This window comes from Anguilla rostrata, chromosome 14, assembly GCF_018555375.3.
Source record: "Anguilla rostrata isolate EN2019 chromosome 14, ASM1855537v3, whole genome shotgun sequence".
NCBI classification, from domain to species: Eukaryota; Metazoa; Chordata; class Actinopteri; order Anguilliformes; family Anguillidae; genus Anguilla; species Anguilla rostrata.
The window spans coordinates 39,641,140-39,661,139 of NC_057946.1; the positions used below are offsets into that span (position 1 = coordinate 39,641,140).

General features: G+C 46.6%; 3 protein-coding genes across 5 annotated transcripts in view; all 3 read left to right on the forward strand.

Moving 5' to 3' along the window:
* The window catches only part of ulk1b (unc-51 like autophagy activating kinase 1), a 36,618-nt gene extending 25,503 nt beyond the window's left edge, over positions 1–11,115 (forward strand). The window contains exons 18-27 of the mRNA XM_064308979.1: positions 757–980; positions 2,002–2,198; positions 3,317–3,432; positions 3,731–3,887; positions 4,887–5,010; positions 5,465–5,658; positions 6,073–6,191; positions 6,351–6,514; positions 7,582–7,711; positions 8,479–11,115. Of these exons, the coding sequence (XP_064165049.1) occupies positions 757–980; positions 2,002–2,198; positions 3,317–3,432; positions 3,731–3,887; positions 4,887–5,010; positions 5,465–5,658; positions 6,073–6,191; positions 6,351–6,514; positions 7,582–7,711; positions 8,479–8,534 (1,481 nt within the window). The 3' untranslated portion in view covers positions 8,535–11,115. The remainder of the gene's footprint in view (positions 1–756; positions 981–2,001; positions 2,199–3,316; positions 3,433–3,730; positions 3,888–4,886; positions 5,011–5,464; positions 5,659–6,072; positions 6,192–6,350; positions 6,515–7,581; positions 7,712–8,478) is intronic.
* A 2,674-nt stretch (positions 11,116–13,789) lies between these two features.
* On the forward strand, positions 13,790–18,961 carry LOC135239313 (pseudouridylate synthase 1 homolog). 3 transcript variants are annotated; one of them, XM_064307886.1, is made up of 7 exons: positions 13,790–14,216; positions 14,478–14,740; positions 14,883–15,020; positions 15,216–15,318; positions 15,631–16,328; positions 17,245–17,285; positions 17,811–18,961. In XM_064307886.1, exons 1-7 carry the CDS (start codon positions 14,147–14,149, stop codon positions 18,028–18,030), a joined length of 1,533 nt encoding a protein of 510 aa, XP_064163956.1. In that variant the 5' UTR covers positions 13,790–14,146; the 3' UTR covers positions 18,031–18,961. The 3 variants fall into 3 exon arrangements, with proteins under 3 accessions (XP_064163956.1, XP_064163958.1, XP_064163957.1); XM_064307888.1 differs by lacking the exon at positions 17,245–17,285 and having other exon boundaries at positions 13,792–14,216; positions 17,811–17,966; XM_064307887.1 differs by lacking the exon at positions 13,790–14,216 and having other exon boundaries at positions 14,223–14,740.
* Positions 18,962–19,472: 511 nt separating this feature from the next.
* The window catches only part of noc4l (nucleolar complex associated 4 homolog), a 10,020-nt gene continuing 9,492 nt past the window's right edge, over positions 19,473–20,000 (forward strand). The window contains exons 1-2 of the mRNA XM_064307889.1: positions 19,473–19,656; positions 19,832–19,952. Coding sequence (XP_064163959.1) covers positions 19,504–19,656; positions 19,832–19,952 — 274 coding nt within the window. The 5' untranslated portion in view covers positions 19,473–19,503. The remainder of the gene's footprint in view (positions 19,657–19,831; positions 19,953–20,000) is intronic.

Genomic DNA, 20,000 nt, shown 5'->3' on the forward strand with positions numbered 1-20,000 from the left:
GATCTTAACAAGACTGTTCGCAGTATTTCAATGCGCACTGAACGCGTAGCTGCTCAAAAATGTATTTTTGCTTTGTTCAATATTTTTTCATTTCTGCATCGGTGTTTAATGTTTTGCTATGTGTGTGGGAGATGCCGCGGGGAAGTTGCGGTTTTGTTTTACGAGTACATGATTTCCTCTACAAAACAGCAGACAGCGTGGTGATGTAATGTCACAGCAATGAGTGAATCACGCTTTTGTTTCCAAGGACATCTTTCATTCTATAATAACCCATAACAATACCCATCCGTCCTCTCTGGCAGGAGTCAGATTACTCTTTATGCATATTCATGAAAATGTGTGCTCTGGGACAGAATGCCCATTGCAACCAATAGCATCGCTGGTCCTGCCTCGTTCATGAATATTCATGAGATTAATTAAATTGGAATGTTTCGGCTTCATTTGTAACAATGACAGAATTTTCAGTGTTTAGAATTTGGAGCTGACAGTCAGGAGCTTAGCCTAGCGCACGGGTGTCCAGTCTTACCCAAAAATGCGGGTGTGGGTGCAGGTTTTTTTTTTTTTAGCTATGCACTAAGACACCTGATTCCTCTTATCAAGGGCCTGTTTGAAGGTGATGATTGGTTAATTGGTCGAATCGGTTGTGTCGTAGCACTTGGCTATAACCGAAAACACCGGCCCTTTTCGGATAAGATTGGACAGCCCTGCTGCAGAGGGTCTTCTGGAGGTCACGCGTCCTGTCTGTTCCTGTTCCAGCGCTGGCGGTCCGGGACACACAGCAGTCCCCCTCCAAGCAGGGCCTGGGCTCTCGGCTCCACAGCGCCCCCTGCCTGCTGGAGGCCAGCAGCAACTGCAGGCAGAAGATACGCAAGCAGCACTCGGACCCCCTGGGGCAGGTCCGGCCCCTGCACCCCTCCCCCCGGCTGAATGAGCTCATGCACAGAAGCCCCCTCCCCACTATTCTGGGGTCCCCCTCCAAGGTGAGCCCCCAAACTGGGCCACAGAGCTGTAGCCTGTCCTAGCATGCGTCAGTCAGTGTGAGTGTCCCGCGATCTCATTCACCAATCAGCAGCACTCCTGCACTGATCCTAGATCAGTCATCTCTCACTGTGTGTGTGTGTGTGTGTGTCAGACAGAGCGCTGTTCCACAGATCCCATATCAGTCATCTCTCACTGTGTGTGTGTGTGTGTGTGTGTGTCAGAAGCGCTGTTCCACAGATCCCAGATCAGTCATCTCTCACTGTGTGTGTGTGCGTGTGTGTGTGTGTGTGTGTGTCAGACAGAGCGCTGTTCCACAGATCCCAGATCAGTCATCTCTCACTGTGTGTGTGTGTGTGCGTGTGTGTCAGATAGAGCGCTGTTCCACAGATCCCAGATCAGTCATCTCTCACTCTGTGTGTCTGTGTGTGTGTGTGTGTCAGAGCGCTGTTCCACAGATCCCAGATCAGTCATCTCTCACTGTGTGTGTGTGTGTGTGTGTCAGACGGGATTATCCCACTGATGCTCTGGCTGAATGAGTCAGAGCTCGCAGTTCAGGCTTGGCACCAGTGTGCTCAGGAAGCTCATTCCGTGTATCAATAGTTCCCAAACTTTTTCAGTTTGTGCACCAGCAATTCTGTGTCTTAATGTCTCAGGGACCGCCACGTATCGTAAGGTCAACAACACTGTGCCTTTCATTATGACTAACTGTATTAAGATACATTTCTTCTGTAACTATCACTGATCTTACCATTTTACCATCGCTCTTATTACTAACCCATCAACTTTGGCTGTTAAAAGTAGCCGGGCCTCTCATAAGATTGCAGTCTTATTAAATCTGTGTGTGCTGATACCTACAGCAGCTTGATGGGGACTGGCGGCCATGTTGCTAGGTACCGTAGGGTCCACAGGTCTGTGTTTGGGAACTTTGGCCGTATATGATTGCAGGGTGCTGTACTTTGTGATTGGCTGAGCTCTTTTCGGGTTGGTTTGTATGACCTGTCCTGCATACATTCTCCCCAGATTATGCCCCCCTTCGAGTTCCCCAAACCCCCCAGCTCCTCGAACCTGGTCACTTTGCTGGCGCACCAGGGACTGGTTCTGGCTCCAGCCTACGACAGGCCGGCCCCTGACCTCACTGGGCCTGCGCTGCCCCCTGGTGTTCAGCCTGGGTCTTGCTTCGGCCGAGCCGGGGAGGAGAGCAAAGGGCCGTTCGGCAGGTAAGAATCTGGGAAAGGAGGTTTTAATGGTCAGTGCTATGTCTCAGGTCAGCGTGTTGAACAGGGATAGACAGTGTCATTGATGCAAAGCACCATTCAGCTACTTCAGTGTTAATAGCTCCCCCTTGTGATGAGGCTTCAACCGGCTAAATGTGAGTGAGTGAATGAGTGAGTGAGTGAGAGTGAGTGAGTGAGCGTGTGTGTGTGTGTGTGTGTGTGAGAGAGAGAGAGAGGGAGGGGGGAGGGGACAAGCCAGGTCCATGAGGTGCTTCACATTTAAAAATGATTAATGGCTGCCAGCACCTTGAAGGAAGTGAGCCTAACTGGTTGTAGCTCTACAGTCAGAAACAGAGTGCTGGTGGGTCTCAGTCTGGTTGTAGTTGTACAGTCAGAAACAGAGCGCTGATAGGTCTCTGGTTGTAGCTGTACAGTCAGAAACAGAACTCTGGTGGGGACTCTGGTTGTAACTGTACAGTCAGAAACAGAATGCTGATGGGACTCTGGTTGTAGCTGTACAGTCAGAAACAGAGCACTGTTGGGTGTCTGGTTGTAGCTGTACAGTCAGAAACAGAGTTCTGGTGGGTCTCTGTACAGTCAGAAACAGAGTTCTGGTGGGTCTCTGTACAGTCAGAAACAGAGCGCTGGTGGGTCTCTGTACAGTCAGAAACAGAGTTCTGGTGGGTCTCTGTACAGTCAGAAACAGAGCGCTGGTGGGTGTCTGGTTGTAGCTGTACAGTCAGAAACAGAGTGCTGGTGGGTCTCTGTACAGTCAGAAACAGAGCGCTGGTAGGTCTCTGGTTGTAGCTGAACAGTCAGAAACAGAGTTCTGGTGGGTCTCTGTACAGTCAGAAACAGAGCTGGTGGGTCTTTGTACGTCAGAACAAGCGCTGGTAGGTCTCTGGTTGTAGCTGAACAGTCAGAAACAGAGTTCTGGTGGGTCTCTGTACAGTCAGAAACAGAGCGCTGGTGGGTGTCTGGTTGTAGCTGTACAGTCAGAAACAGAGCGCTGGTGGGTCTCTGGTTGTAGCTGTACAGTCAGAAACAGAGCGCTGGTGGGTCTCTGGTTGTAGCTGTACAGTCAGAAACAGAGCGCTCATTGGCCTTTGCTCTGACCCCAGGTCTCTGAGTGCCGGCCGTCTCTCTGACCTGCTCCTGAAGGCTGCCTTCGGGCCGCCGCTGCTGGAGACGGACCGGAGCGAGAGCTCCACGCCCGAGGGGTCTGTGGATGCCACAGGTAGGGTCCTGTGTTTCCCCTCCTGCCAAATATTTCCACAAATCAGCTTAACACAGTACGTGTATGCACAGTTCACTTAGGATCATCATAACGGTCAAGCACCGTTCATGGAATAAAAAAATATATATAACTTTTAAAATAAAATGTAATTTGTCAGTTATCGAAGATATGACATTATCTGACCATTTCCCTTTGAATGTTCAATTAGAGAAGTAACTTTAAAATGTTTCTTGGGTTAGTGCTGTTGGCTCGTTCTTCAGGCCTCAAGGCATAATCAGCTTTGCGCATTTCTCCACAGCGCCCCCTGGTGGTGGTGGCAGTGAAGGCGGGATGGTGCTCTGCTCAGGCAGTCCGGTGCACGCGGTCTTCACCGTAGGATCTCCGCCTCATGGAAGCACTCCGCCACAGACGGCACACGCCAGAATGTTCTCTGGTGAGAGGCCAGGGGAGGGTCTGTAGCGGAATGAATACTGACTGAGTACTGATTTTGCCGATGTGATTGGATTTTTGATTAGTGTGTGATTATCATGTCCTAGCGTGGTTGTTATTTAGGTTGTGTTAGTGCTCTGATCTATGCATGTTGGCTTGATTAGTGTTGTGATTAGTTGTGATTTATGCAGGTTGGCATTTGATTATGATGTGTGATTAGTCTCCTGATCTCCTGCAGTTGGCTTGATCAGTGTCGTGATTAGTCTCCTGGTCTCCTGCAGTTGGCTTGATTAGTGTCGTGATTATTCTCCTGCAGTGGGTTTGATTAGTGTCGTGATTAGTCTCCTGATCTCTTAAAGTTGGCTTGATTAGTGTCAGTGATTAGTTCTCCTCAGTTGGCTTGATTAGTGTCGTGATTAGTCTCCTGATCTCTTAAAGTTGGCTTGATTAGTGTCATGATTAGTCTCCTACATTGGGCTTGATTAGTGTCCTGATCTCCTGCAGTTGGCTTGATTAGTGTCGTGATTAGTCTCCTGCAGGTGGCTTGATTAGTGTCGTGATAGTCTCCCGATCTCCTGCAGTGGGTTTGATTAGTGTCGTGATTAGTCTCCTGATCTCCTGCAGTTGGCTTGATTAGTGTCCTGATTAGTCTCCTGGTCTCCTGCAGTTGGCTTGATTAGTGTCCTGATTAGTCTCCTGATCTCCTGCAGTTGGCTTGATTAGTGTCGTGATTAGTCTCCTGATCTCCTGCAGTTGGCTTGATTAGTGTCGTGATTAGTCTCCTGATCTCCTGCAGTTGGCTTGATTAGTGTCGTGATTAGTCTCCTGATCTCCTGCAGTTGGCTTGATTAGTGTCGTGATTAGTCTCCTGATCTCCTGCAGTTGGCTTGATAGTGCCGATTATCCGGATCTCCTACAGTTGGCTTGATTAGTGTCCGTTGTCCTTCTCAGCAGTTGGCTGATTATGTCGATTAGTCCCTGATTCCTGCAGTGGCTCCTCCGCTCCCGTTGGCCGGGTCTCACAGCGGAGACTCGGCGTGGTGCGCTCAGTCCTCGCCTCGCCGCGGCTTCACGGACCCCGCGGCGGCCAGCCTGGAGGGAGCGGTCACCTTCGAGGCCCCCGAGCTTCCTGAGGAAACGCTGATGGAGGTGAGCCCACCCACAGACTCTCAATAGCAGCCAGATACTCAACTCCTGCAGTCCCTCAATCCTCTCTGTTACCTCACAGCTGAACTTTCCAGTGCTACATTACAGCTTGCGATTATTCATGAGTTGGCGTGTCCAAGAATAGAGCATCGATTTCCAACAGTGTTGTTTTTTGGGCAAACCCACCTTAGTTAATTATGATTTGGTGTGCAAAACACTTTGGTGTGCGAAAGCATGTACAGATTAAACAGACATGGAGCTTGGTATCTTTAAGAGTCAGTTGTGTTAAACAGCAGGAGCTGCTTGTATGGGTGGCCTGTAGAGGCTTTACCCCCCCATCCCCCCGTACACATTCTTGTGCTCGTGAACATGTTCTGCCTCTGAGAAAGAAGCATGTCCGCGTGTCGGCCAGCCGTACGCTGATCATGTGACCTGCCCCCCCCCTTCCTGCCCGCAGCAGGAGCAGTCAGAGACGCTGCGCAGTCTGCGCTTCACTCTGGCCTTCGCCCGCTGCGTGGCGGAGATCGCCGGCGGCAAGGCCCACGAGGCGGAGGCCGGGCACCCCCCCGTCGCCCCCGCCCCCGCCCCCGTCCCGCGCCAGCCGCACAGCCTGGTGGCCGACCAGATCAGCCTCCTCAGCCGCGACTGGAGGTGAGGGCGCCGCACCTCCGCCAGCACTGTGTCCCCATCGCACGCCATTCTGCGGTCGCAAACACGCTCCTCCGACATCGCAGCATCAGCCAGAGAGAGCTCTGAGTCTGAGAGACCAGGTCCTCGCTGGCATCAGGCTGTGACTGAGAGCTTCTGTTGGCTGTGGAAATAATGAAACTGTTTCGCTGAAGTGTGGCTGTTTACACAGTGAGCCTGCAGGCCGTTGGGCAGTAAGGCACACGTCCTATTGTAGAAGCACACTCGAGTGCCTCCCTATAGTTTCCACCAAGCCTGAGGAGAGGGCTAGAGGGCTATGCATGGTAACCTGGTGTGTGTGTGTGTGTGTGTGTGTGTGTGTGTGTGTGGTGTGCCTATGTGTGTGCCTGTGTGTGTGAATGTGTGTGTATGTCTCAGCTATGCAGAGCAGCTGGTTTTGTACATGAAGACGGTGGAGCTGCTGTCGTCTGCGCTGCACACGGCCATGACGCGCATCAAACAGGGCACGCTCTACCCCTCCTCTACTGTCAAACAAGGTGGGTGCCTGGGAGACAGCCTGTCACTCACAGCGCTGGGGAGGGCGGAGCCTCTGACATCCTGTTTACACCACAGTCACCTCCACTCAATCACGTCCTGCCCCTGACTGATCCAGCAGAGTAATATGTCTCTAACCCCGCCCCCTGTCCCGCCCACAGTGGTCAGGAGGCTGAATGACCTGTACAAGTCCAGTGTGAAGTCGTGCCGTTGCCTGGGCGACCAGCTCCAGCCCTTTTTCCAGCACAAACAGCAGCTGATGGACCGAATCAACAGCATCACTGCAGAGAAGCTTATCTTCAGCCACACCATACAGATGGTCAGGGTTTATAATGCGCCTCTGTCCTCCTCTCTGCCTCCTGTCTCTGTCCCTGCTCTCTCTCTCTCTCTCACTCTTCCTTTCTCTCCCTGCTCTCTCTCTCTTTCTCTTTTTTATCTCTCGCTCTCTCTCTGTCTCTCCCCCTTTTATCTCTCTTTTTCTTTTTTATCTCTGGCTCTCTTTCTGTCTCTCTCCCTGCTTTCTCTCTCTCTCTCACTCTCTCTCCCTCTCCCTCCCTGCTTTCTCTCTCTCTCCTCTCCATCCATCATCCTCTCTGTTACCTTTCTCAGGGTAAGGCTAACTGAAGTTGAAGATGTCAGCTTGGAGCAAATGCTTGAAGTTCAGCAGGTTTTAGTCATGTGATTAATGCTTGACGGCAAGCAGGTTTTAGTTATGTGATTAATGCCTGAAGTTTAGCAGGTTTTAGTTATGTGATTAATGCTTGACGTTCAGCAGGTTTTAGTCATGTGATTAATGCTTGAAGTTCAGCAGGTTTTAGTCATGTGATTAATGCTTGAAGGCCAGCAGGTTTTAGTCATGTGATTAATGGTATTCAGTTTGCCCATATGAAGAAGCCAACTTTACTATCGTTCTGTATGGCCTGATGTATGTATTTAAAAGAACTAAGGATGCATATCATTAATAATTTGACATTGAAATATTATGTGGATCCTATGATGAAATATTCAGAATTTTAGGATTCAGAGAGTGTTCTGTGGGAAATTCAGACCATGGCATTTTTGGGGTGTTTGGGGTGTTCTGGGTGAGGGGTTAGCATTAGGGTTAGAGGTTAGTAGGTTCACACTCCGATCTGTCTCCAGGGTTAGGGTTTAGGGTTAGTGTTCCAGAACCCTGAGTGTGTAGGTTCACACTCCGATCTGTCTCCAGGGTTAGGGTTTAGGGTTAGTGTTCCAGAACCCTGAGTGTGTAGGTTCACACTCCTGTCCGTCTCCAGGGTTAGGGTTTAGGGTTAGTGTTCCAGAACCCTGAGTGTGTAGGTTCACACTCCTGTCCGTCTCCAGGTGTAGTCGGTCAGACCCTGAGTGTAGGTTCACATCGTCGTCTCGGTGCAGTCGGCTGCGCTGGATGAGATGTTCCACCAGGGCGGCGCCTCGGTCCAGCAGTACCACAAAGCCCTACTCCTGATGGACGGCCTGTCGCTGCTCATCACGGACCAGGCCGACGCCCTCAGCATCAGAAAGTGTGAGTAACAAAGCTCCGCCCCTTTCCCCAGTCACACCCCAGCCAGCTTGCTTCTATTGCTGGAGGAGAGTCCCGACTCCTCCTCTAGAGTCTCCACCCCCATTCAACCTCCAATCTGTGCCCTTGCTCCTATAGGCTCCACCCCAATTCAGCCTCCAATCTCTGCCCTTGCTCCTATAGGCTCCACCCCCATTCAGCCTCCAGTCTCAGCCCTTGCTCCTATAAGTCCCACCCCCATTCAGCCTCCAATCTCTGCCCTTGCTCCTATAGGCTCCACCCCATTCCGCCTTCAGTCTCTGCCCTTGTTCCTATAGGCTCCACCCCCATTCAGCATCCAGTCTCTGCCCTTGTTCCTATAGGCTCCACCCCCATTCAGCATCCAGTCTCTGCCCTTGTTCCTATAGGCTCCACCCCCATTCAGCATCCAGTCTCTGCCCTTGTTCCTATAGGCTCCACCCCCATTTAGCCTCCAGTCTCTGCCCTTGTTCCTATAGGCTCCACCTCCCCCCCTTGTTCTACAGTCCTCACCCCACACTCCTCTAGTCTCCATGCCTTTTTCTTCAGTGTACAACTGACTCATCCTCCAGTCCCCGCCCCTTTATGTTAGGCTCCGCCCCCCACTCCTGCTCCATATTCTGCCCTCTCCATTGTCTCTGTCTCCTCCTAGCGGTTGTCATTGGAACATGTTTAGGAGCTGGTCCTGTGTATTGTGGAGCTTCAGGCTTCGGAGCCTTTGATTCTCTGTGACTCTTGTGCGCCCCCTGCAGGTAAGCAGTGTATTGAGCGCCGCCTCTCGGCTCTTCAGTCCGGACCTTGGCCCTGAAGGCTGCGCTCGGCATTCTGGGATCACAGCCACCCTGTCATGGCGGACCCCCCCTCCCCTCATCCTTTCCTCCCTTGCTGCTGAATATGTAGGAATTCTGCAAACCCTCTTCAGTCCCCGCCCCCTCCACCTTTGGAAGCCATGTTGGTAGGGTCCGTTATACAGTGTTGCTGCACTTTTGGGGTCGCACTTTCCGTCTTAGTGCAGAAGATAATTTCTCCACTTCGGCTCAGCTCCACAGCGAACACGTGTCTGCAAAGCACTCAATCATAGCACCAAAGTGTGTGTAACTCTGTGTGTGTGTGTGTGTGTGTGTGTGTGTGCCTGTGTGTGTTACTCCCAGAGGACAGGATAGCGTCTGTATGATGGGGTTGTGGGGGTGGCTAGTGCACTGAGGTTCTGGTTAACACAGGAGAATGTTGCTGGAGTCGTTTTCGGTCGCGGTCGACGGGCCCGTTCCAGCCCTCCATATTGAGACCCTGGCACTGTGCCTGAAGGATCCCCGCTGGCCTCCCTCATGTGTGAAGAGTCCTAGCGGTGATTAGTAACGCTGCTGAACTTTCCCTCGCTCCTTTGAGTGCTGTTATCCTGGAGCAGTTATTACGCTCCAGAATCAAAGAGGCATGCCTTGCACTTTGGAGAGACATTAACAGATACCTAAAACAACTCACCTGAGGTAAGCCCCAGCCGCAAAACAAGCCCTAAATTTGTTTTGGTTTCTAGAGAAACCAATAAGCCCTTATTGCATGTTCACATCAAGTCTTTTACCAGGTTTTTTTTTGGCCATTCTACCTGTAACTTTGACTTCACAATTCAGGGCAGTCAGAGAAAGAGGTCATCGATGCAAAAGCTGTCGCCTGGTTTTCCTCGTTCCAGCGTTCGGCCGGTTCGAACGAAGGAGCGCTTCTGGCCGCTTCACGGCCGGTTTAGCTGATGGAGTGGAGCAGGTCGACCACAAACCTGAATCACAAACCTGAACCACAAACGTGAATCACAAACCTGAATCACAAACCTGAACCACAAACCTGAACCACAAACCTGAACCACAAACCTGAATCACAAACCTGAATCACAAACCTGAACCACAAACCTGAATCACAAACCTGAATCGTTGCCATCGCTCGACGCTGACCCGGGGTGAACCGACAATCCGGCGTGTCTTTTGGGTCAGGACGGCCGCGTACCCCACCTCGCTGCAATCATTGCGTGCTGGGGAACAGCAAAGCTTGTGACGGGGAGGGGTTTGGAATCCCGCTGTGACCCCGCCCCCAATCCACACCCCCTTGGCGTCACTCCTCTGTGTCCCCGTTAAATGTCATTACAGGAAGTAAACGAAGGAAGAGAGCGTTCCGGTTCATTCCGTCTTCCTTGGGGGACACAGGAAGTGCCGTTGGCTTCTCACTCGGGCTCAGGCTGTGGCGTTTTCTACCCAATAAAAGCAGCCTCCTTTCTCCCCCGCCCTCTATGCACGTTAGAGACCCCCGTCCCTTGCAGAACTCCCGCTTGTCAGACGTAGCGTTGCGCCTGGATCTGCTGAGTGTTTATTGCGCCGCAGTCTGACCCATCAGTACTGCTGGTGAGCATTGGCCCAACGCAGAGGAACCAGTGGGCCCACACACACAGATACGTTGTTCCCACGTGTTCCTTTTTCAGTGTGTGTGGAGATTTCACAGATAGATATAAGTGTAATAGAGTAGAGTAATTCTTACTAGTTTTAGCGTGGCTCCTGCTGAGTGTGTTTTTGTTTTGTTTTTTTGGCTGGTTCCTCATGTGGTATGTGCATTTAAACTGACAAAAAAGTGTTGAAGCTATACAAAAGATGAGAAAAATGTGCCTTTGAGATAAAAAAAATAAAAAAAACAAAATACATGCACAGTACTGCAAATAGCATTGTACTGTGGTTCATGTCCATTTTTGCTGTTTATTAAGTAGCCAAAATGGGATGGAAAATCATTGTGTTTTTGTTTGGCTTCTTTTTTAAATGACAAGCGGTGGAGTGTGTGGTTGTGCAGATGTGCTTTTGAGTGTGTGGTTTGAGTTAGGTAATGGTAATGTTTGTGGAGGAATGGCTGGGGGGGAAGAGGAAAATTGAGGAAAGAGGAAGACTGAGGATGAGAGCTTGAAATTCTAAAAGCTCATCCCTCTTCTAAGCATGTAAGCGCAATAATGACTTCTACACACACACAGGAATGCAAAAAACATTTTACTGTTGACCAGAACAATATAAATGTACATAATACTCCAAAGGTTTGCCACTTTCGCTCTACCCATATCTCTGTATGACACTTTCTCTCACTCTAGATTTTAGAGTGAGAAAGTTTCATATATATTTTACATTAATGTTCCTCTATCACTTGTAAATAAGGATTGTAAATTTATATTTATTATTTCATTCATGGAATGCATGAAGTAGCTTGTCCCTTTTCTTACTCTTGTTGCTATGCAGTTTTGTTGCTACGCAGTTGTAATATATTACTAATTGTGTATAAACACAAAAACTCACGTATGTTACTTTCCAAAGTATGTAATGTACCGTTATTTGCTTTGAAAGATGCAAAACAAATAAAGATCTGCGAGTTGACTTTTTAGTGTGTTTTGTTTTTACTCTGTATGCAGCCCATAATGCGTTTTTTTTATAATTTTTTTAAGTTTTCCTCACTTCTGAGAAAGCACTTTCACACAAGTTAGGGACTGTTTTACAGCTGCACAGTGCTACAGGAGAGCTAGCCCCAGCAACTGGAGGATCCAGGCACAGACAGGAATTTGCATATTATAAGTTCCTGGCATGAAGTTGGGATGAACTAGTGTACTAGGAACTCTGACTGACTTGATCCAATCCATCCCCTGGTTATTGGGAATAACCTTAAAATAACTGCCGGAAAGCAGTCAGCTTACATTTTCCAATTGAAGAAATGTAGATCATTACATGCCCCCGCCAAGGCGTAACTTGGCGGGATGGCATACCTGCCATCCCAATTTACTTACATTGTTTTCTGTGCATATATATGCAAGTCAAGGGTTTTGCACATTTGCAGGAGTCAATGATCTTGTATTTAAACTGTATTACATTTTTGCTTACATTTGTTGTTTGTTCATTTATTATGTGGTAACCCAATGGTGTAAGTCAGTTAAAATGCATTTTATATGTATTTTCTGTTTTGCATGCAAATACATCCGCAGTGACTACACTCTGTTTTGTAAAATTAAAGTCATAAAAAGCATATCTGCTTGTTGCTGTTCTCTGATCAAGAGCAGTTGAGAGCTCATAACCCCAGCCCGCGAGCTCCGCAGTCACCATAGCTATCCGTCAACACAGAATAAATTCCACAAAGGAGCCGTTTAACCGGGCGCTGTATTGCTGAGCACGTTTGTGCAGTCGGTTGTGTCATGTTCTTCTGCCCCTGTACAGGGCCGGACTGTCCGCAGCGACACGGCGTTTGGAACAAAACGATCTTTCCCAGGTTCCCGCCGCGCCGCCTGCGACGTTTCCACTGTCTGCTCGCTGATTTAAACGGTCCCAGTGCATTTGCGCGGTCATGGTCGGGTCGCGCCCGTCATTTTGCCTCTCGTTTTGTGCGAAAGCGGCATTCGCTTTTCACGGCGGTCTCCTGCGCCATAGCGGCGCATTAAAACGCGCTTCCGCATTCAAACGCTGTTTTTAATTAGCTTGTGCAGAGTACAGCTGGAATCGAAAGTGATTAGCTGGCATGTAATTAACGGTGAAGCGCACTGGTCAGCGTTTGAGGAGGAAAGCCAATAGGCCTGGATGATTCAACTCAGTGCGAGCGTTCTGGGAAAACAAAACTATGACAACGATTTCCCAGGACATGTTATTAAAAATAGTGTGATGAACATGTCCTACCACCTATCGTCGTATCACAGGCATGTTCTTGTTATGTGTAAGCCAGCTTTCTCTTTTTCTTAATTCTGTAGGCCTACTTGTCTGGCTAACAGATTGGAAAAGTATGGTGGTTCTGTAGAGACTTGCAGTTCCCATATTGCATAAAGCTTAATAATTGTAATGGGACGGCCCTGTCATAGAGGTTTTTATTTCAGTTGAGCTGTACAAACATTGGATTAGGCTAATAATTTTCTTCTTATTCAAATGGATTTACCGAGCTTGTGAATTAATTATGCCCCAGGAACTGAACAGCTGGGAACAATTTGACTGTATGTCCAAATTTTCTCAACATGAATTGCCCGGGAAGCATTTGGAAACCTGAAACTATGCATTTTTATGGTACACCTGGTACTGCTTCACCTGGACCACTGCTCTTAGTTCTGGTCAGCTTTCAGCTGGACTCGAGTCAGCCCGGTCCATTTTGCATTCATGAACTTCAGGGTTGATAAAATGGGCTAAGACAGACTGACATAAAGCCATGCATTACATTAGAGTACATTACATTTATTTGGCAGACGCTTTTATCCAAAGCAACATACAATAAGTACATACCAAAAAACATTGGAGCACCTACAAAACACAGCTCCGATAACATACAATACTCATTTTGTATAGTTATTCCATGCAGTGCTTAATTGGCTAGTTTTCTTCTAGATAAATCAGTCACAAAAAAATACATTTCACATACATTTTTAAATATATTTTAAGATGTATTTCTAATGCATTTCATATATTCACAAATTTATTTTCAGTGTATGTGAAATATAAAATAAATATATTTACACATATCTTACAATGCATTTTGAATGTATTTACATTCCATTTTGAAATATATTTGGAATACTATTTAGAAATATATTCGAAAAGTGCATTAAAAATATATTTATAATATATTTTAACATACATTTCTGAATATATGAAACATCAATTTTTTACATATTTTACCATCCATTAGGACTGCATCTTGATGGGTTAGTCCAATGATATATTTGATCCCACACTTTTGAAAAAAAAAATGAACTAATTCTACAGACTAATATCCACGGTGAAAACCTTTCAAGGTGGTGCAGTGTAGTTAATTTAGAGTTTGATTATTATCACAGGGAAGGTGCACTTCAGTGACAGAAGTATTGAAATGTGTAGCCTATGTGGAGGTTACTGACCCAAGTCCCAGAGTACAAGTTGGGAGGGGTTCTACAATGCAATTAGTTTCTTTTCCTGTTTGGTCTGCTATGCTTTTAATCTAGGTTTTTTGTTTATTTATTTTTCTTTAGATTGACACATATTGTTTATTACAGATCGAATGGGCGTTTCTGTTATGTCATCGCGATAGGTTTGTTTGAGGTTGGAGGTCAATGCGGGAATTGTGCACGTGCGTTTCTGGAGTTGCCGGAAGTGAATCCACGGGCAGTTCTGTGGGCGAATGTTGTGGATAAACAGGTGGATCCAGATAACAACAGACTGACCGCCATAAAAACCAAAAAAGAAGAAGAACAACAACTGGCTGGCTACATTTGTGTTTGAGATCCATAGGATATTGCAGAGCTTGCCGGCAGTCTGTGTCCCTGGAGAAGGAATGTATCGGCTGCTCATTTCTATCCAGCGCATCTTCCCTAACACGTACATAATGGCTGTAGCTCTGTCGAGTCGGGGGTCAGTAGGTGCAAGCATTGCAATGTTCAGCTGAAAAGGCTGAAGACTAGAAGTTAAAATGATTACATTACGACCGCTTTTGAGAATTTTGTCAGGCGCACGATTGTCGATTGTCGCCAATAACAAACGTAAGTCCCGAGCATGTAAACCCGTCATTCTCAGCATTGGATAATTACATAGCTAACGTTAGCTAACTATCTTACTATGAAAGTGATGTGTTACCTGGTGCATAGCTTGCTACTCTATCTCCAAAATGACAAGCTATCTCTGCAGCGTTGGCCGGCTCCATTGGTAGAGCTAGTCAGCGTGCTAATGTTCCGGCTCGCCACATGCAGTTTACAGTTAAATAGCTGTTCGGCTAGTTACGTTTGTTGAACTACTCTATTCAGGCTGGACTGACAAGTGTAAGGATCTGCGCTGTTTTCATACGTCGGGTAAGATGAGTCGGGAGCAGCCGAACGATCGCCTGGCTGAGGTGAACGAGTCGATGAAACGGGGCGCGGAAAAGGCAGGCAATGCGGGGGATGCCGCGGTCCACACCGAGAAGAGGCAGAAGGTTAGCGAGGATCAACCCCTCGACGAGAAGAAATTCCAGAAAAGAAAAGTGGTCCTTCTCATGGCCTACTCGGGCAAAGGGTATCATGGCATGCAGGTGTGTTACTTTTCATGAGCGATATTTTAGTTTTTATTTTTAGCCCATGTTTGCAAGTACTCATAGAAGTATTCAGAATAAAACTCATCTGGTATGGAGCTGTTTATTCATCTGACTACTGCCGTTGACTTTTTTGCTGTAGAGAAATATGGGCTCTTCCAAGTTTAAAACGATCGAAGACGAATTGGTTACGGCCCTGGTGAAGTCGGGATGCATTCCAGAGAATCATGGTCACGACATGAAGAAAATGTCCTTTCAGCGATGTGCAAGGACAGACAAGGTATTGTGAGAAACGACCTGTTCTTGCAGTCAAACAGTGGCTAGAGTTTTTCCTGAACTTGATCCAGTTATTATCACTTGTATTACTGGGGTGACCTCAGTGCGATTAGACATGCTTAACCATCCACTTTTGTACTTTGTGCTTTTTTAAATGGCCTAACACACAGTCATGTTATTAATACCCTACTCTTGCCAGGGAGTGTCAGCGGCGGGGCAGGTGGTGTCTCTGAAGCTTTGGCTGATTGATGATGTCGTGGCCAAGATTAACGCTCACCTGCCTGCACAGATACGAGTGTTAGGTGAGACCTGCCTGCCTGGCTTTTATACGAGTGTGTGAGTGTGGGTGTGTGTGTGTGAGTGTGGGTGTGGGTGTGTGTGTGTGAGTGTGGGGGTGTGTGTGTGTGTGCGCGTGCATGGGTGTGTGTGCACACGTGTATGTGTGTGTGTGTGTGTGTGTGTGCACGCATGTGTATGTGTGTGTGCGTGTGTGTGTGGATGTGTGAGTGTGTGTGTGTGTGTGAATGCATGTGTATGCATGTGTGTGCGCGCGCACGCGCGTGTGTGTGGTTGTGTGTGACACGCGTCTCTTTGGCCCCTCCCCTTCATTCCAGGCCTCAGACGGGTGACGGGCAGCTTCAACTCTAAGAACAGCTGTGACGCGCGCACGTACTCCTACTTGCTCCCCACCGTAGCCTTCGCGCCCAAGGAGCTGGTCCACCAGGACGCCAGCTTCCGGCTGGGGAGCGAGGCCCTGCAGCGGGTCAACCAGCTCTTCTCCCGCTTCAAGGGCACCCACAACTTCCACAACTTCACCTCCCAGAAGGCCCCGGGGGACCCCAGCGCCCGCCGCTACGTCTTGGACATGGCGTGCGCGGAGCCCTTCCTGCGCGACGGCGCCGAGTTCGCCGTCGTCACGGTGACGGGCCAGAGCTTCATGATGCACCAGATCCGCAAGATGATCGGCCTGGTGGTGGCCGTGGCCCAGGGCTACGCGGACCCGGGGGTGCTGGAGAGGAGCTGGGGCGAGAGTAAGGTGGACGTGCCCAAGGCGCCGGGGCTGGGCCTGGTGCTGGAGCGGGTCCACTTCCAGCGCTACAACCGTCGCTTCGGCGGGGACGGCCTCCACGAGCCGCTGGACTGGAGCAGGGAGGAGGGCAGCATCGCCGCCTTCAAGGAGGAGCACATCTACCCCAGCATCCTGCAGGCGGAGCGGGAGGAGAAGTCCATGCTGGCCTGGATGGCCACTCTGCCCAAGCACGACTTCCAGGCCACCGATTCGGGGCTGCAGGGGGGCAGAGATGCACTGCAGGTATGTGGCAGCCTGGTGGTGGTTTGGGAAAGCAAACTAAAATAAAGAGGAAAACTTCATATCATAACAGGGATGGAAACTGGAGTTTTGTGAGTTTTTTTTCTTTTGGTCTGGTTCTCTGTTTGTGAGGCCCGAACATAAATTGGAAACTGTTGTGGGCAAAACAAAATGGTGCACTTGGGTGTGAAGCTAGAGTAGTGCACACATTTCATTTTCTGGGGGGAATATGTAGTGAATTTCTTCATCCATTTAAAAAAAAAAAAAGAAAAGTGCAGTTCTCACCATGAGGTATGTTTAAGTTTTGTTGTGTAGGTGTTTACACGTAACACAAAAGGCGTTCCACAGGGTTCCGTTTTGGGACCAATACTGTTTACAGTTTATATTAATGATATTATTGCTTCTCTACATTCATGTAAATTCCATTTTTATGCTGATGACACAATTTTGTATGGTTCTTTTGTATTTCTATACAGCCAGAAATTGAAAACCTACAACACACTTCTAATACTCTTCAAATGCAACTGTTCAACCTCAAGTTAATTTAAAATTCCAAAAAACCAAATGGATATTCTCATTGGCATAAGTGTACTGATTCCAATCGTAAAATCACACACATATAGAGAGAGTGCCCCAACGTAAATATCTACGAATCGGGGTAGATGATAAACTTCATTTTTAATTTCACATTAATAACCTAGTAACAAAACTGTAGACAAAACTAGGCTTTCTGTACAGAAATAAGTGCTGCTTTACTGGGCTCCACAGAAAGAAAATACCAGAATAATTATTTTTGCCTGCTGGGTCACGGAGATGTGATCTATGGTCGAGCTGCTGCTACTACCCTGAAACCACTAGATGCTGTTTACTTATCCCCGGTGACAGCTATAACACATATCATTGTCTCTTGTATGCAAAGGTTGGGTGGCCGTCTCTGTCGGTTGGATGTGAGCATCATTGGTATTTACTTATTTATTTATTTAATGTTATTGAATAAACACTTATATGTCATGCCTTGTAATCTGGTTTACTAACAGTCTTGGTGCTCCTTCTCAAAACAAGGTTATCCTTTCATGTACAACCTGTGAGAAAATCTGGAAATTTGCCTTCAGTTACTGTGCCCGGTACACTTGAATTAAAATACAGAGCACAGTAAACCTAAACTCATTGCTGCTGCTACACCAGTTCAAATCTCTGATCTCTGTGTTTGTTCATTCTGGGCATAATTGGTTTTAATTTCTGTTGCACTTATTAACTTTTATTTCTTTTTTCACAAACTGTAACTATAACAAATACTAGAACAGTCTGTTCTAGTGTTTCTTATACTTTTTTAATAATTGTAATTCCACACCATTGTACACACAACTCTTACTCTATGGTTTCGCGAGGTGTAATAAAGGGTGAATGAATGAGTGTGCGTGTGTGTGTGTGTGTATGTTCATATACAGCTATTTATATATTAACATGCTTTTTTCCCCCCTGAAGGATAATGATGAAGATGAAAACCGCTCAGATTAGACGTCTTGTGAAAAAACAGGCGAGCTGGTTCCCTGAAGCCTCAAGGATGGTTTATATCCTGTGTAATGGGTGGGGAGAGGGGGTCTTACTTTGCCTTAAAATCAATTCAGACCTTGGGGGGTGGGGTGTCTGGTGTCAACTAGTGTGTAGGGAATTGAATAAGGATGACAGTCATGATTTTAACTAAAATGTACTCTAAAAAGCTTTGTTAATATAAGCATTTTAACCTGTTTTTATTTGGATTGGATTTGTCAAAGTGTATTTAGTAGTGAAGGTCATGACTGCCTCACTAATGATGGAAAATGGAACATTGTACCATTTCAAAAACATGTTTGGGAAAAAATCATGCTAAAAACAGTTGTGGAGCTTTCGAGCTCACTGAGGAACTATTTATTTTAGTTTTCATTTTTATATATTCTTTGTCTTATTGAGTCCCATTTGGGTAAAATCTATTTTTTGAGGCCTTGGTTTCTTGGAAAAAAAACAGATTTTAAAGTACTGTGGGGTTGATAAATCTGAGGTTGTTTGTTGTAAGTACAGTAGTCTTCCATTTCAGTTGACTGTATGAAAACAAACTGCAATTGCCTAATTTGTTTTTGAAATTCTTGAACATTTTTGTCTAAAAGGCCCACAAGCTGTGTTCTTGATCACCTGAAAATGTGTTTTCAGTTAACTTATAAAAACTGTGTATTTACAGAAATTCTGTTGGTAATCAAAATACATTGTATTTATGGGAAAAATGTGCCTGAATTTCATTATTTATCTTTTCATGCTGGAGAACAATATTTATTATGTTATCCCATTACGTAAAACAAAATATAAAACAAAATTTCCTCGATATGACTACATATTGTTAAAGTGGATAACAGTGACATAACGTGGGTGTATTTGGTTATTTTCCAATGAATTTTAAGCAGATGCTCTGTGCTTAATTTTGACATTTTTGGAAGCTTGTTTGTATATGTTGAATTTTTCAGTAGCTTAGCGTCTGTAAAATTCTTACTGCTTGGTAAAGATGCCACCAGTTTGACCCTGAAAACGTGCAATTGTATTTTTGTTTATGTTACTGCAATATTTAATGTATTTATTTATCAAATAAAGGCTGTCGTTTTATAAAGTGTTAACTTCAAAAAATACCCTGAACAAGATCAAGACTCTAATAAATTTGACTGAATGCAATTAGTATATTCCAAGCTAACACTGGTCAGCAGTCAAGAAAATCGTTGTGACCGTTTTGGGTATGCAAATAGTAGTATCTGGTATCACCGCCGTGTATTCTCTCAAATATATGGGCAAGAACAGATGTAACTTCACGAACGTACGTGCTGATATGGCATACATTCAATAGGAGTATTGTAACTGAACTTTAATTTGGCACATTTCACGACCCAGGTTAAATAAACCGAGAGCCTAGTTAGGTGGGTCTCTGCTCTGGCCACTACAGGTCATCCATACAGTTTAACCCATGTATTTTACCGTGTAAAACATGTATTTTAAATAAATATAAATGTCAATAAGTGTCAAATACGGACTTCAGTTAACCATCACGATGGTCCCTGTCAGTACTCATGCCAATCGTAAGGTGGCGACATAAATCCCACCAACTTGTGAAACTCATGTTAATGTCTACAGTCTATGGTAGCAACATTGCGTTGGAAAAATGGCGACTTCCACAAGTAGCAACGTGAACGTAGATGAGCCCGAAGGAGTGGCAAATAAATCGTCTAAAAAGGACATAAACAACAAAGTGGACCTTGTTATCAATAATAGGAAGCATGCCAATTATGTTTTTGACATACTGGAATATTTACAGGTAAGTAGGTTGCTGTTTTTTGGGATGAAATTGATTGGGGTTAAGCTTGATTAACTTAAGCCTCGTTTCTTATAAAATAAGTTCGTCGCGTTGTGAGTTTCACGCTTTGGTCAAGGTAATTCCACCCTTTTAAGATATAACAGTAAATCGTTTCCTCCATTGTCTATGGGCTCAGGCAGACAAAGAGAAGGATGTTGTCTGTGCGGTCAATGCTTGCAACAAGCTGTTCTGCGCGCTGCTGAAGAGGGGAGACCTGTTTGTCGGCCAGTTGCCCAGTGAAGAGGACATGCTCTCCGGTAAGCGACTCTTCCTCGTGTCCAAAACCATCGCTTTTGACATGTGAG